General features: G+C 38.7%; 1 protein-coding gene across 2 annotated transcripts in view; it reads right to left on the minus strand.

Annotated features, from left to right (window-relative positions):
• Nucleotides 1-3,611: 3,611 nt before the first annotated feature.
• NWD2 (NACHT and WD repeat domain containing 2) overlaps nt 3,612-14,447 on the minus strand; it is a 53,234-nt gene continuing 42,398 nt past the window's right edge. For both annotated transcript variants that reach the window (XM_071556657.1, XM_071556656.1), the window contains 4 exons: nt 13,370-13,573; nt 11,659-11,803; nt 10,764-11,353; nt 3,612-9,246 (listed from right to left, as the gene is read on the minus strand). In XM_071556657.1, the coding sequence (XP_071412758.1) occupies nt 5,320-9,246; nt 10,764-11,353; nt 11,659-11,803; nt 13,370-13,573 (4,866 nt within the window). In that variant the 3' untranslated portion in view covers nt 3,612-5,319. The remainder of the gene's footprint in view (nt 9,247-10,763; nt 11,354-11,658; nt 11,804-13,369; nt 13,574-14,447) is intronic.

A 14,447-nucleotide genomic window follows, 5' to 3' on the forward strand; every position in this document is an offset into this window, starting at 1 on the left:
CGTAAAGACCAAGTATCATTTACAGGCTGTGAGCTGCAAAGCTCTGCAACAACTCTTTGGCACTTTTTTTTCTCCTGCTAACAATTACTTTTAGCTGAAAATGGACTTCAAGAGCCTGAAAGTGTCAGTACAAAACCTTCACTAAACTCTCCAAAGGCGCTCGGGTTAGTAAGTACAGAATTGTTAGGCTAACATATCCCCAGACTGAGAAAGGAGGCGAAGGAGGTGGGAAATGCGAGCAGTCTGGGGCTCCCTCTGCAGCACGGAGCCCGATGCTGTGTGCACCCCCGTGCAAGTGTGTGTTTGAGCCCGGCTTACAGCCCTGCAAAGCCGGAGCTAATGCCCATAGGCCAGCCCTGCCGTGTTCTGCCTGTGGTATTTTGCCATCGCACCCGTGACTGGTGGGCTAATGAGGTGCGAAATGTCCCAGTTGAAAAGCTGAGTTGTAAGCCAGGAGGCTACCGAAGAAACCTCAAGGAAGCGCCTCCCCCGGGGCTCCGATACTTGGCCTTGTCAGAGCCTTTCCACGGTTACTATATTTTTTGTTATTCCACAGGCTGTTCACTCGCGATTTCTCAAACCCACACTCAGTATTTCTGCTGTAGTTCTGCCCCAGCCTCTGCAATCCCAAGCGTGCTGCACTTCTGAAAATCGGTTTTCTATGAGTATGTGCAAACTCTCCTTTATCCTAGTCCACTGTTTTGGCTGAGGTTTTCTCGAGAATGCTCTGCCTAGAATATAAGGCTGCCTTGAAAAATTGCAGCCTAAAAGGTGAACTTTCTGACTTCATATATGATTTTCAACATATTACAGCGGGAAGTGCCAGGCAATTTACTAACAGGCAATGGCAGCAAACTATCCTGTTTCTTTGGCGATGATCTGTTTTCATCTGTGCTACACCATATCTGTATTTTTGCTTCATCTCTCACCTTGCAATTCTGTGTATTTCACTTTAAATATGCTGAATAGATCTATTTCAGTCTAGAAGCTTTCTCACATGCACTGAAATGCATGTGGAATCAGAGATGTGGTAGAAAAGCAGGCAGGTGATTTTATTTTATACAGTATTGTGTGGTGAAAGCTCTGAGTGGGAACATGTGAACAAAACCCCCTTTCAGTATATTCACTGCTCAGGCTGGAGAGCAGACCAGTGAGCTGCCAAAAGGCAGAGAGTGTACCAAGGCTTGGAACATGTCAGGGGCTTTGCTGAGCTGGGATGGGGACATCACCCACTTTGGTAAGCAAGAGGAGCATAGGCCTGAGATGATGGCACAGGAGAGACAAGGAGAAGAGCTTGTAGACAGATTTTAACAGTCACTTTGGGAACGATGGAACCATCTGTGATTTTAAGAGCATGTTATATGGGACTGGACATCTTGGGGGAATATTCCGTCACATTCTTCTGGTTATTGGCCTGTGTTTTTGAGTGAATTGAGCACTGTGTAAAACCTGTCCTTAGTGAAAGTTAATTTTTCACAGAAGGGTGGTGGTGCAAACTGCCCCTTCTGAAGAAGCACATGATGAAATGCCTTATCCTGCTTTGGGAAGGATCGTGATGACTATTTCTGTAGGCTTTGGCCTTCCTGTTGAAATTGAGAATTGAGATTATGAATCAGATTCACAGAGAGCATCACCACATGTCATGTAAGTCAGGAGACTACCTCCAAAATGCAGAGTGGTGTTCAGTAACCAGGCTGGAAAGGCAAACCACGTGAGAAAATGTAGCTCAGTACACTCCCTGCACTCATGTGGTGATCCAGGAAGAGATAATCGAGTAATGTCCATAACAGAGTACAAGAACTTGAAGTAAGTCATATTTATAGCATAAATGCTTTATAGAGATTCTTTGTAACAAATCCTCAATAATGAAGCCTATCCAAAGGCCCTAGTCTTTTGGGTGATTATGTAATCAATTTTATGGTTATATTAAAAAATGTAAAAAACTAAGATGTCTTTGGATTTAGAAGAAATAAAATTAGTCTATCCTTTTCCAGTATTAATATGTATATTTAATCAGGTATTTTTAAAATCTTTAATCAACAAAATAAAACAAAGCAGATTGTTAATAGCTTCATAGTACTGTCCAAAAGAATCCATTTTATGATGTATCATATAGACACATACACAGTTTTTGCAAAGGGAAAACCCTCAGGATTTTAAGCTGAAATGGTCCCCTCTGCATATCAAGACCATTTTTAGAAATCTGTGTTTGCTTTAAATCCTCTTTGCAAGATGGCTAAAACTTCTGTTTCCACAGGTAGGGGCTTGAGTCTGCAGCATGGAGCAATCAGGGCTGGGGAGCCACTGAAACCTGAATGCCTTCTGAATGCAAACTTTTCCAGGCTACATGTTAACTCACATTTTGATGTTATCAGATAGTAAGTCGAATGGCCACAGGCCATTTGAAATGAAGTCACGGGCCGTGCATTCTCCAGCTGTGGTGTAAAGGAAATTACTGATAAAAATATTTTTTCTAGCTGACCTCCGGCTTACATTTGTCTGCCAAAGAATTTCCGGCTAATTCCCTGTTAAAGCTTTCTTGCAGCTACAGCCTATTCCTAGAATCTTCTGTGTCAGAAAATACGGATTCCATTTGAGCCTGTTTATTGATGAACTTTATTTGAAGAATAAATTAAAGTTTTGTACTAAATATGCAAATACTGCTACTTAACAGAAAATAAATTGCTCTATTCCTGTGTAGGGATAGAACAGCACTTGGCATTTGGATGGCTAATTATTGGAGAAACTACTTAGTTTCCGTAACACTGGATAGATGTACTTGGAGACAGATTTGTAAGGGACTATGGAGCACTCACTCTTGCAGTAGCAAGTATTTGGACATTGAGAAGCCTAATGCCATTCAGAACCCTGTGTCTGCTTCTTAGGCTCAGTGTGAGGAAACTGACCCCTGAGAAATTGATTCAGAAAGCTGGGAAGCTGAATGGGATAGGTTAGGTTCCTGGTGTGATTATTGGGGATGTCCTGTGCAAGGTTAAGAGTTGGACTTGATGATCCTTGTGGGTCCCTTCCAACTCAGAATATTCTGTGGCTCTGTGATTACATTACATTACTACCTAAAGTTAGCCACTCTCCTGGCAGACAGGAGATGTACTTTATTCTTCCAAGATAATGACAGACCTAACTTTCCAACATTATAAAGGATATGCATAAGGAGTTCCAGGCTGAAATGTGTGAGACATGCACTGTGTTTGAAAGAAGGTACAAGCTGTTTACCTTCAGGATCCTGGGACCTGTGGTTCCCACAGCCTCTGTCCATAGCTCCACAGGTCTGAAGTGGAATGGGATTTCAGGTGCTCCTCTGTTTTCTGTGCCTTCTATTGGGTAGTTTACACAAGCCTTCATGTCTGTTGACTTACATACCAGTAGTATGCAATCTAGTCATCAACACCACCTAAGCATGTTGGTTTATTGGCAAATCTCATTGGGTTTTAGAATGCTTGATTTAGTCAAGTGAAAGGGGAAAAATACTGATTTTTTTCCTTATGAATATAGCCCTTAAAATTATTTAAATACAGGCCAAAGGGAGCTGTAGAGGCCTTTTGTACCTCTGCTAGAGTGAAATTTCCCTGAAATCAAGGAATACACACAAGTCTGCTTCCATAGTTTATTAGTACAAACAATGCATACACAAGACTGTATATTGTTTGAAGACTGCAATAGGTTTCTAATTTAACAACTCTGTAACAAAATTTAACTAAATTTGACATTTATGAAAATATAATTCTCTGATTGGGTAGGTTTTCCCAACAATACAAAGTTTACATAAAAACATTCAATATGATCTATTACTTGCAAACAAGGTAGGAAAAATCATTCAAGTCACTTAATATACTACATTGGCTTGTACACTGAACATTCACACACTACATTAAATTCTAGCTTAGCATTCATTTCTTGGAAATTTATGACATGGAGTTCTGATTTTAAAAATAAAACAATTGTTTAAACAATTTGAAAATATTTCCACAGATATGCCATCCTTAAGATATGTAAGGGGGGGAAAATTTTCTTATCCTTCCAGATATTGTCCAGTATATATTTTTACTTGGGAAAATGTAAATTTTCTTATAGCATTAGTCATTATTTTACAATTTCTGCCTTGAAACTGGTAAAACTTACAAAAGGTTCAAAACAGTTCTAAAGCAGAAAGTTAAGCTTGCACATATGTGGAAGTAAGAAAAACCCATTACAAACTGGATCAGTAAAGGACCTTTGGACAGCCTTTATATTTAGTGGAGGATTTCAGCACATATACAAAGAGTCCCAGAGTGTTTGGTCATTTGATCTGTACCATGGGAAAGAACAGAAACGATAGTAAGGCAAATGTTATAAGGATTAATACAGGGCAGGTCTGAAAACTATTAAGATTACCTTTGGGACATAGGAGATACTTTAGACTCTCTTACAACAAAATAGATAGCAACCTTTTAACATAAAGATATTAACATGTTTAACTGTTCATTTGTAATGCTCTTTCTCTTTGAAAAATTTTCATTACAACCTGTACTAATACACAATCTGAAGACGAAAAATTTCCCCAAATCAAAAATAAAACCCAAATCCCTATATTTCTTTTACAACCTAGGATTTTTATCATTTTTATCACAATACAGAAACCTGAAATCCCTGCATGCAATTAAAAAAAAAACAACTTTCCATTCATTAAGGTGAACAAATACTTGTCGCCTCACATGCTGACATGTTTGCAGCTGACTAGCACCTACTCTGTTCAAACCAAAGATTAATCCCAATTAAAAAGAAAAATAAAAGTAGGTATTTTTAAAATGATGATGGAATGTATCAAGTGTTCCAGGTTGGCAGGTGACATCTTGTCATTGCACCATCAAGCAGAGAAATGCATTTTTGCAAGTAGGTATAAAGCTAACTGTTAGCTGTAAACCCATGTAGGTGATTTGGAATACAAAATAGTGGTCTGACTCTTTTCACCAATCATGTGGAGCATTAGGTCTAGTTAAAACAGTCTGTCAACCCCAGATGCAATCACCTGACTTCTGTAATAGCATAACAATTTTGATAGTATTGCTAGAAATTTTTAATCAAGGCCCTGGTGAAATTCTGGACTGAACCTTGTATTCCAAAATTAAAAAAAAAAACCCTGCAGCCCATTTGCTTTATGTTTACTTTTACGTTTACATAAAGGTAAGACAGGAAAAAAAACAGCGAGTCTGCCCTCTGCTGTTTCTATCTATCTTCCAAGAAATGCACTGATTTTTACATTAATTCAGAAAATGTATCTATGTGAGTATGCTATTCAGATAAGCTCATCCAGATGGTTACTCAGTTGTCAGAGGCAAAACTATGTCCTCTGCAATCTATGGCTGAGCACACTTTCTCATAGCAATAGTTGTATTTTTTGGTTGGTGTTGCTTCACTCACCTCAGGCTCTGTAACTGTAATGGGGCTATCCCTTGCAAATACTTCTGTTGATTCTCTCCAAATGCAGTCTGCAGTCACTTTGAAGCTATAATTGTGACATTTTGGCCTAATGACTTGTGCTGTGTTGTTGAAAATCTGACGGCTGTTTGAAGTAGCAATTTTGATTTTCAGTGCAGCATCAACTCGATCCACTACAGTGTAAGTACCTATACTTCCATCATCAAATCCAATAATAATGTTTAAATGTCTCTGTGAGAGTGTAAGGAAAGTGGGAGTTTTATAAAGAGAACAGGCACCGATGTTTTTGCCATCCGCTAGCCTCATTACAATTAAGCTAGAGACTGCACCATTGTCATCATCTTCCTCACCACGACAACAAATGTACACAAGATAGCGGCCATCACGAGACAGCCTCTGCCGCCAGATGACACCTGGAGCGTGAACCACACGAAGTTTTCCACTGTATAAATCAAGAACATTGATGTTGTCATCACCACGGGTTATAATTCCTAGCTTCCCATTTGGAGATATTTCAAAGTCTTCTAATTTTTTTAAGAAATTGGTAGGCAGTTGTACACGTCTGCAGATGACTTCTTCTGTCAGGCTCCAGATGTTCACGGTTTCGGTAGATGTTATAAATACTATAATATCTGGGCAGTCTGGTATTAACTTAATATCCACAATGCTTGCACCATCATCACAGCAAAACTTCTTTGTTATACTGCCTGTCCAGAGACTCACTGCTAATACTTTGTTCTTTGCCATTCCGACTACAAATGTATTTGCAGTTGTTATAAATGCATTCTGTAAGGCAACTAAAATATTGCAAACCCTATGCCCTGTGGCCAGTCGCCAAACTCTGGATGCATTTTGCTCACAGAGAGAGACTACAAATTGATCATTATGAGTAATCATTAGCTCCGAGATTTTTTGTCCATTAATGCGAAAGATATTTTCACCACTAGCAGTATGCCACACATACTGGCTGCATTTGTCATCTGAGGTAACCATTATCTCTCCAGAAGAGGTCAGCACACAGTTTTCAACAATACCTTCATGCTTGAACACAGCTTCAATAAATCCAGTGCTGAAGTTCCACTTGTGGACAGAATCCGATCCATCCAATGTGTATATTAATTCACCTCTGGGTGGCAACACCAGTCTTTGGATAGGCTTGCCAGATTTGTCAATATTGGACATAGCAGTTATGATGTCTATATCCCAAATAGAAAGGACACCACTGGTGGATAAGGATAGCAGCATGTTATGATGATTTGATTTAATGAGTCTGACTATAGTTCCTGAGATTTCCTGTAAGCTTGCCATACACTGTCCTGTATCTCTTCTCCAAACAAAAATGGCTGAGGTATTTTCCATTGAAGCAATTATACAGTTGCCATTTTTGGACAACACAGCAGATATAAAATGCTCATTGTGTTTAGCTCTAAACTTTTCAGCCACCTTCCACACTCGAGTGTCAAGAAGTTCAATGCTGAGAGCCTTACAAATTAAAATTGCACTTTGGTCTTCAGAAAGCTCTATGCTGACAACTTCACTGTCTTCTCTTCTGCAGTTAAAGTCATCTGTAAGCTGGGGATTTGCGATCTCCTCCGTATTCCAAACAGAGAGGCTACCCTCATTGTCTACCATCACCATTTCTTGGGCTGTGTCCAGAATGAGAAGGAATTTCACAAACCCAGTTGAAAATTCAGAGGTCACATTGGCCAGCTTCTCTCCACTGCCCAAGTGAAAAATGGTTGCAGTGTTCAAATACTGTCCACAGAATGCATAAACTCCATCTGGAGAACACTGCACACAGGTCACTTCGTACCAGCAGTGGAACTGATAGAGAGGCCAGCCATAACGCAGATCTATTACAGTAACATCTTTACTGGCCTCCAGCCAAGCAAGTGCATGGTTGACTGATAATGTAAATCCATTTATAAAACTGGAGCCCCCCCCAATTCCACAGTGTTTTGACCCCTTGATTTCCACTTCAGACAGAAGACAGGAATTGATGTTATCATATATCAAAAGAGTGTTGTTTGTTGTAGCCACTACGAGATATTTTTCATCACTACTAAGTTTCATCCCTAAGATAACAGATGGAGCTGTTGTAATCTGCCTTAGTAACTGACGGCTCTCTACATCCCAAGTGCTAATGGAGCCATTTTCTAAAGCAGCAATAATTGTGCTGGGATTAAATGTAGGCAAAATCTCAGTGACGTGCACGCAACTGGATGACAATGGCAGGCGCTCTGGGCTGTAAGTTACATCCATGGAGGAATGCAAAGGGACAATAGAGCAGTACTTGGGTCCATCCTTGTCACATTCTAAGAGGAGATGTCTGAGTTTGGGCAATGAGCTTACTACCGGGAGAAGCCTCTGCTGCAACTCAGCAGAGAGTGAGCCTGGGTATTTTACTACTTTGAACTTTATACTGCGGAGAGTACTCGCCAGAAATTTCAGCTCCTTTTCTTGAGAGTGGGTGTAAGCCAGTTCTATGTCAGAAAGTGCTCTATCAAACTGCCCTATTTTAATCATAGTGTACAGCCAGCTAAAGTTCATAATGACTCCATACAGAAGATCATCAGTTCTTCCACATCTTGTCAAGTGATGAATAAGTTCTGTCATTTTTCTGTGATTGATAAAAAAGATATCAGGCTCTAATGGATTACATTGAAAGACCCATGGCTGATCTGGTGCCTGCCTGTCAAAAGCAGTCTGATCCATGCAATGCTTTTCATCCTCGTTCAGGCCTCTACCAGGACAGCCACTCAGATATTGGTCATTGCTGTAAAAAGGTTTTCTTCGTCCACCTGACCAAACACCAAGGAAATACTCTGCCATGACTGTGTGCATTTCACGCAAGACTTCTTCATTGTGTAGGTACAATTTCTGGGCAATTAGTTGCAAGTGCCTGTTTGCCCAAAGAAGCAGTGTTACATTTTTCACCTGTCGCTCTATTAAGTACCCCTGTAAGCCCTCCTTAAGCCTTGCAATATATATATATGGTATTCTAAATGGATTACTCTCTCTTACACTCTCATTCAGCTCATACATAACACTGTTGTCAAGGGCTAAAATATCTTCCAGTTCCATTTCACTCAGGCCAGATTTGGACATAGTGATGTAGCCAAGTGCTCTTGACAACAGTCTTGATCCACACTTGTTTTCCAGTGACCAAAACAACTGCTCTATGCTTTCATGAACAGTGACACAGAGGGAGGACTCATCCACATCCTTGTGAGATCTCCAGTTCCTGACCTCTCTGAAGGTTAAGTTCACAAACATAGGCAGTGTGCACTTGGAGAATGCCTCATTGACATAGATTTGTTGCCCTGATGTTACTTTTCTTTTAACTCGCAGCAGCTGATGTTTCAGTACTTGACTACACATCTTTCTGTCCCTTGCAGTCAATTCAATATAGTTGCTTTCTTCGTGAATAAGGCACCTCAGTTTTTGCAGGATCCCATGCTTGTTTGGCAGTGTTGACAAAATTATCCGTACTGTGCGGGGAAGGTGAATGGGAAGCCACCAGAGCTTCCTACCATCATCACTATCTGTTAGCTGTTCTAGGGCATCAAATATTATCACCAGTGGCCTGTGAAATGAAGACTCATTCAAGAGATTTATGAACAAGTCCCGAAGGTCATGAATCTTTTTTGGGTAACTTTGTATGAGGCAACGATAGTTGACGGCTAGTTGTTCACAAATGCTTTGAAGTATATTCTTCAGATCAATACTTGTTTCAGTGGATCCCAAAAATCTTATAACTACCACAGGGTCAGAATCTGGTCCCATCTCTTCTTGCAACCATGAATAGGCCTAGAATATAGAATATAATTTAGTTTATATCTCATTGAAGCACAGTAACATACCATAGTGACTGCCAATAAATAAATAAATAATTGAAAATATTACTGGTTGAATAGAAATGCTTTTACTGGCAGAGTTCAAGGTAGGTTTATTTATGTGTACTGAATGAAATCCATTCATAGATCATCTTTGTTTAGCACAAGTAGTATCTCAAAATGCTAGGACTCAGATCCACAAAAAGGCTTACGTCAAAGGGGACAAGACTAGAATGTAGTCTGTAAATCCCAGGGTACTCTTTGCAAAATTTGTGTCTCACTTCTGAAAGTAAGTAGGTAGAGTCTCTTCTAAATAAACTTCCTTAGACACTATGCAATGTCATCCCACACCAGGCAGATCAGCCTACCACCTAAACCTGTTTAACATGGATTCTCAGCAGAGTATAAATGCATGTCTCTAGAGGACAGGGATCAGAGTACAGGTTTCCCTTAACTAGCTGGTTACCTTAATCCCTTCCCCATAGAACTACGCTCTGCCTTGATGTACCTGTGTCTTTTGCTCTAAAACACTGCCACAAGGAGGAAAATGTATCTGTCTCTTGCAGTTTTTTTGTTTAGAGCACTCTAAGCAAGTGAGGAACGTGGCTTTAAATCTTTCCAGTCTGTGCAGGCTAATACACTCGGTTCTCTTACTTGCTACATCTTTTCACCTCACTTTGGGTTACTGCAGTATTTAAAAAAAAAAAACATAACCAAAGACTCTACGCTGACTTACGTACTCAGATTCAAAATGAGATCCTGAGTTGCAAATCCAAGTTTGATATACACAACTAATGTGACTTTAAAGGAAGCAGATCCAGGGATCTCTAACAGTATTGTTCCCTTCTCCACTTCCTTCAGGCTAATATGGCTGTTTCCCAGCCCACTATGTTAAATTCTCTGACCACCCTGCAGCGAATTCAAAGGTGTGACTCCCAGCTGGAGAATGAGGCTTAGAGGTGCCAGCTTGGTCTTTTTCTGCATCTGGTTCTCCCTTGCACAAAGTGTTTCATTCATTTCCCTGTGGTAATCAGCTCAATGACTTAAACAGCATATGTCAGATAAGTAAGTACAGGTATTTTTGCAGATTATTTCAGATAGATTTGTAGCAAGTGTATTGGGCTAAATACTGCATTTAAGACTAAAACAAGCATATGGTGTTTAAATGGTTATGGGTTCACAGGACTTCAATGGATCAAGAGGGAAATAGATCACTCTAAAATACACGTTTAATTCAAAATATATTGTTTCGTATTAGACCTCTAAGAAATCTGATGAACTATTTTTGTTTTGGCTAAGCATGATACAGATATGCTATTACTGAAAAGTAACTATTTTTCTGTTATGTGTACAGTAATATGCTGAGTATTTATTATTTTTATTTTATATATTGATATCAGATATGTTGACAAAAGGAATAGTGAAAACTAAGTTGGCCTTTACACATGGTAATACTCCCAACATGATGTTAATGTGTTAATATTTATTTACCTTCTTTGCCGCTTCAGCTAATAAAAGAGTCTTCCCTGTGCATGGTCCTCCATATATGATAAGAGGGTTAATGTGTCCTATTTTCCTAGGTAAAATGTACTTGTGAACTATGTTTAATGCCTCACATCTATATTCATAAAAAGTGGAGTATGTTTTACACAGTGACGAGTGTTGAAGAACTTCATCATACAGCATGTCTGTCTCCGTATCAAAATTCTGCTGCACTGTAGCTTGGATTATATCAATCATGTCTTCATAGAACTGTTTACCAAGTCCTTCAATGTAATGGTTCTCCACTTCCTGGGAGTAACCCAGTTTCATGTCACAGTGAGTGACGGATGTGTACACTCTCAGATTGGATGATGCAACAATGGTAGGAATGAATTCATCCCTGAGCTTGATGAGCTTCTCATGGGCTTCAGGATCTCGTAGAAACTTCCCTGCTGTATGTACCACATCCATGTATTTTCCCATCTCTGGAATTTTAACAAAGCGCTCAATGTTGGCAATTTTCCTAATGTAGCAAACACACTTCTTTAGGAAAGCTGGTGTTTGTTTACCCAAGGCAAAATCAAGTTCATCTTCAATAGCTGCAGTGAAAAGAGAACACAGAGTCTCGGTTAACTTTTCTTTTTATAAAGAGTTCAAGAACATGCCCTACCCCCAACAGGCAGACTCTTAAATGATTGCATCTGTTCTCTGTAAAAAACAGAAAACCAGCAAATTTGCTGGGTGCCTTTGTATGGGTTTTAGTCTCAAGCAAGCATAACAAACCTTTTTTTTTTTCTCTTTAATTATATGAGAAATGCCAACAGAAACATATTTTCATGTTTGTGGAAAGGTTGACAGAAAAAACAATAGATGGACACACAGAAATCATTAGTGTGAACTTTACCAGATGAAAGATATCTCTTTGCTTGGCTATGTTTCATCTTTCCTTTCTCATATAGCAATTTCACAGCAGTCTTAAAAATCTTCTTAATCTCTTCTGATATATCTTGCCATTTGTTCTCATTCACAGAGGTTGAAGAAGATTCCATCTTTTAAAAATATCCACAGTTAAACAGTAGGTATAATATAGACATCTACAACTTCAGAAATAAAAGTCTAATATTCAAGGTCAAAAATAACATGGTAACAAAGAAACACATACTCTGAAAACAATAAAAAAGGGGTAAACTTTTTATACTGACCATAATGTACTCCATTTTAGAATTTTAAGAGTTAACTACTTGGAGTATTTTCTGAATTCCTAGCACAGACAGCCAATGAAATAATTTTTCAAGAATAAGGCCAGTAACACCTTTAGAGAAAGAGAGTTTTGAGAATCAAGGCTGAAATAATGATAATAAAGCAACAGTAACACTGCTAAAATTATGACTCCTCTAATGAGAAGCAGTAATGATAATTAATTTAAACTTGGATCTCAAAACTGAAAATGAGGTTCCTGGTACCTATAATTAAGCACCTTATATTAGCTACCATATTTTAAAAATACAGGATTATATGCAGCATTACTTTCATTCATTGCTATAGTAACAGTAATCTTACTGTCATCAGAGAGAAACTCATTAAACTCACTAATCTTTTCAGATGGTGTCTCACAAATGCCATGATGGAGGTTTCTCTAAGGCAGGTGGGCTTTGTTTACTGCAGGTGAAATTTTTAAGGGGTCTCCAGTTTTCGTGGAGGGTGTAACAGGAAAAAGGACAACCTCCAGCATAAACTCCCTAGCAACTTTATTGACATGTTCACAGCTGTATCTTTTATTACTTTCTATGAGTTTATGAGCTGTAACTCTATGTTACATGTTTAAGTTATGTTACCTCTACATTACATTGTTAAGTTACAACTTTAAGTTAGAAATATCTTTTTACTTTGTCCTATGTATCAGTAGCTTGAAGAAAGCTATAAAGGTGTAATAAAAAAAACAAAAACAAAAAACCAAAAAACCCCCCAACCCAATAATACAGTATGCACTCAAAATGAAGTGCAAACTCTTTTAAGGACTTCATTGTTTGTACACTAAAATCTGTTTTTCAGTACATTGGAAGTGTAAGAGGGTAGCATTGAGCCCTGATAAATAGATAATATTTTTATTTTCATCAATTAAAGATAAATGCCTGTTTTAAAAATAATTAACAGTGTTCAAAAATATGACATTATAGTTAATAAATTAAAAGTATGATATGTGACTCAAGACAGTGCTAAGCACCTGTTTGTCTGTTAGAGTTTTCTTCTGCGGGGATAAAAGGGAAAATGTGTATTTCCTCTGCAAATCCTGTATACAAAGCAGAAGAGCCTGAGCTCTCCCTGTTAAAACATCAGGGAAGGGAACAGAAATCTGTACAACTGTCTCACTGGCCCCAGCAGGTCATGTGTGACCACAGTTCACTTGATCTAGCTGTTAGCAGAGACCACATCAATGCAGGAGTCATAATGTGTCCTTTTCCTTGGTGTTTTGTAGCTGCTCCCTTCACCATATTGCTCAGGTGTGGAAAGGGCTGTAGGAGCCAATTCAGAGACAGCAGCAAGTGCCTGGCCTTGGGCACTGCCTGCCACTAACTGACAGAGAAGGATTTTGTGAGCAGGTGACTATGTCTTACCGTATTCTGGTAGTTCTTCAGCATTTCAGATTTTGGTCTGAGGTAATATGCTGGTGGCACTGCATTCTCATCCCTGCAGTACCACTCTTCTAAAATCCTTGTCTCTAGCTTGGCCTCTACAGCAGCATCCAGGATCATTTCAAATTCTGCTGATTCAACTTCCCCTGGTATTCGGATGTTCCCATACTTCTCTCCCAATAGGCCCTATGCATTTATGGGAAAGTAAGGATTAAATTTTTCTTTTTTGTTTTGCAAAAAGCCTCCTCAAGATCTGAATTGCATAAAAATATGTCCGGTAGTAGTTCAATGCCTTTGAAATAACTAGTAAGGGAAACGAATACTGTGAGATGAATTACTGTTAAAGGTACTGTACTGAGTTGTGTCTTACTACAATGACCTCGTAAAATTTCAAGGATATGCATTGTCTTCATGATATTAACTGATAATGAAAATACAAAGGCATTCAGAAGAAGTAATTAAAAATATTCAACATACTCAGCACAGTATTGACTCATGTGTTTCTGATTTCCATTAGGCACAGGTAGAGACTAATCTCATGTGCAAAAGCAAATGTGGAAATACTTTTCTCTGGACTCAGGATAAGGATGCATCTCTGTATTCTTTACCTCTTGACTTTATTCTTAATAAAGTTTGTGTTCTGTTTGATAAAAATTCACATGATGTTGTGCACAGCTCATATTGGTGCTATTAAATATGTGGCTTATACTAGCAATACCAAGGATCAGTGTTGCAGAACCATGAGCTGCTTTGCTGTCTTATATTCTTTCGTTGTCTTTGCCCCAGTAGCTGTTCATTGAATGAACAGTGGAGCAAGGAAAGACCAAATGCCAAGTAGAAATGGATCAATCCCCATTTTAGTACTTAAATGAGTATCTTTTGTATAAAGGTAAAGGTTTGTGGAAGTCAGTTTTTAAACTGTGGCACAGGAGATATTTCACTTTCAAAAACGATGATTAAAATAGTGGTTATGATAGTCTATGAGAATATTTTTTGGATTTATTTATTTAGTTTACTTTCCATAAATATTTTATAAAAATATGGTTGTAATGCCCTACAA

This window comes from Pithys albifrons, chromosome 5 (assembly GCF_047495875.1).
Source record: "Pithys albifrons albifrons isolate INPA30051 chromosome 5, PitAlb_v1, whole genome shotgun sequence".
NCBI lineage: Eukaryota > Metazoa > Chordata > Aves > Passeriformes > Thamnophilidae > Pithys > Pithys albifrons.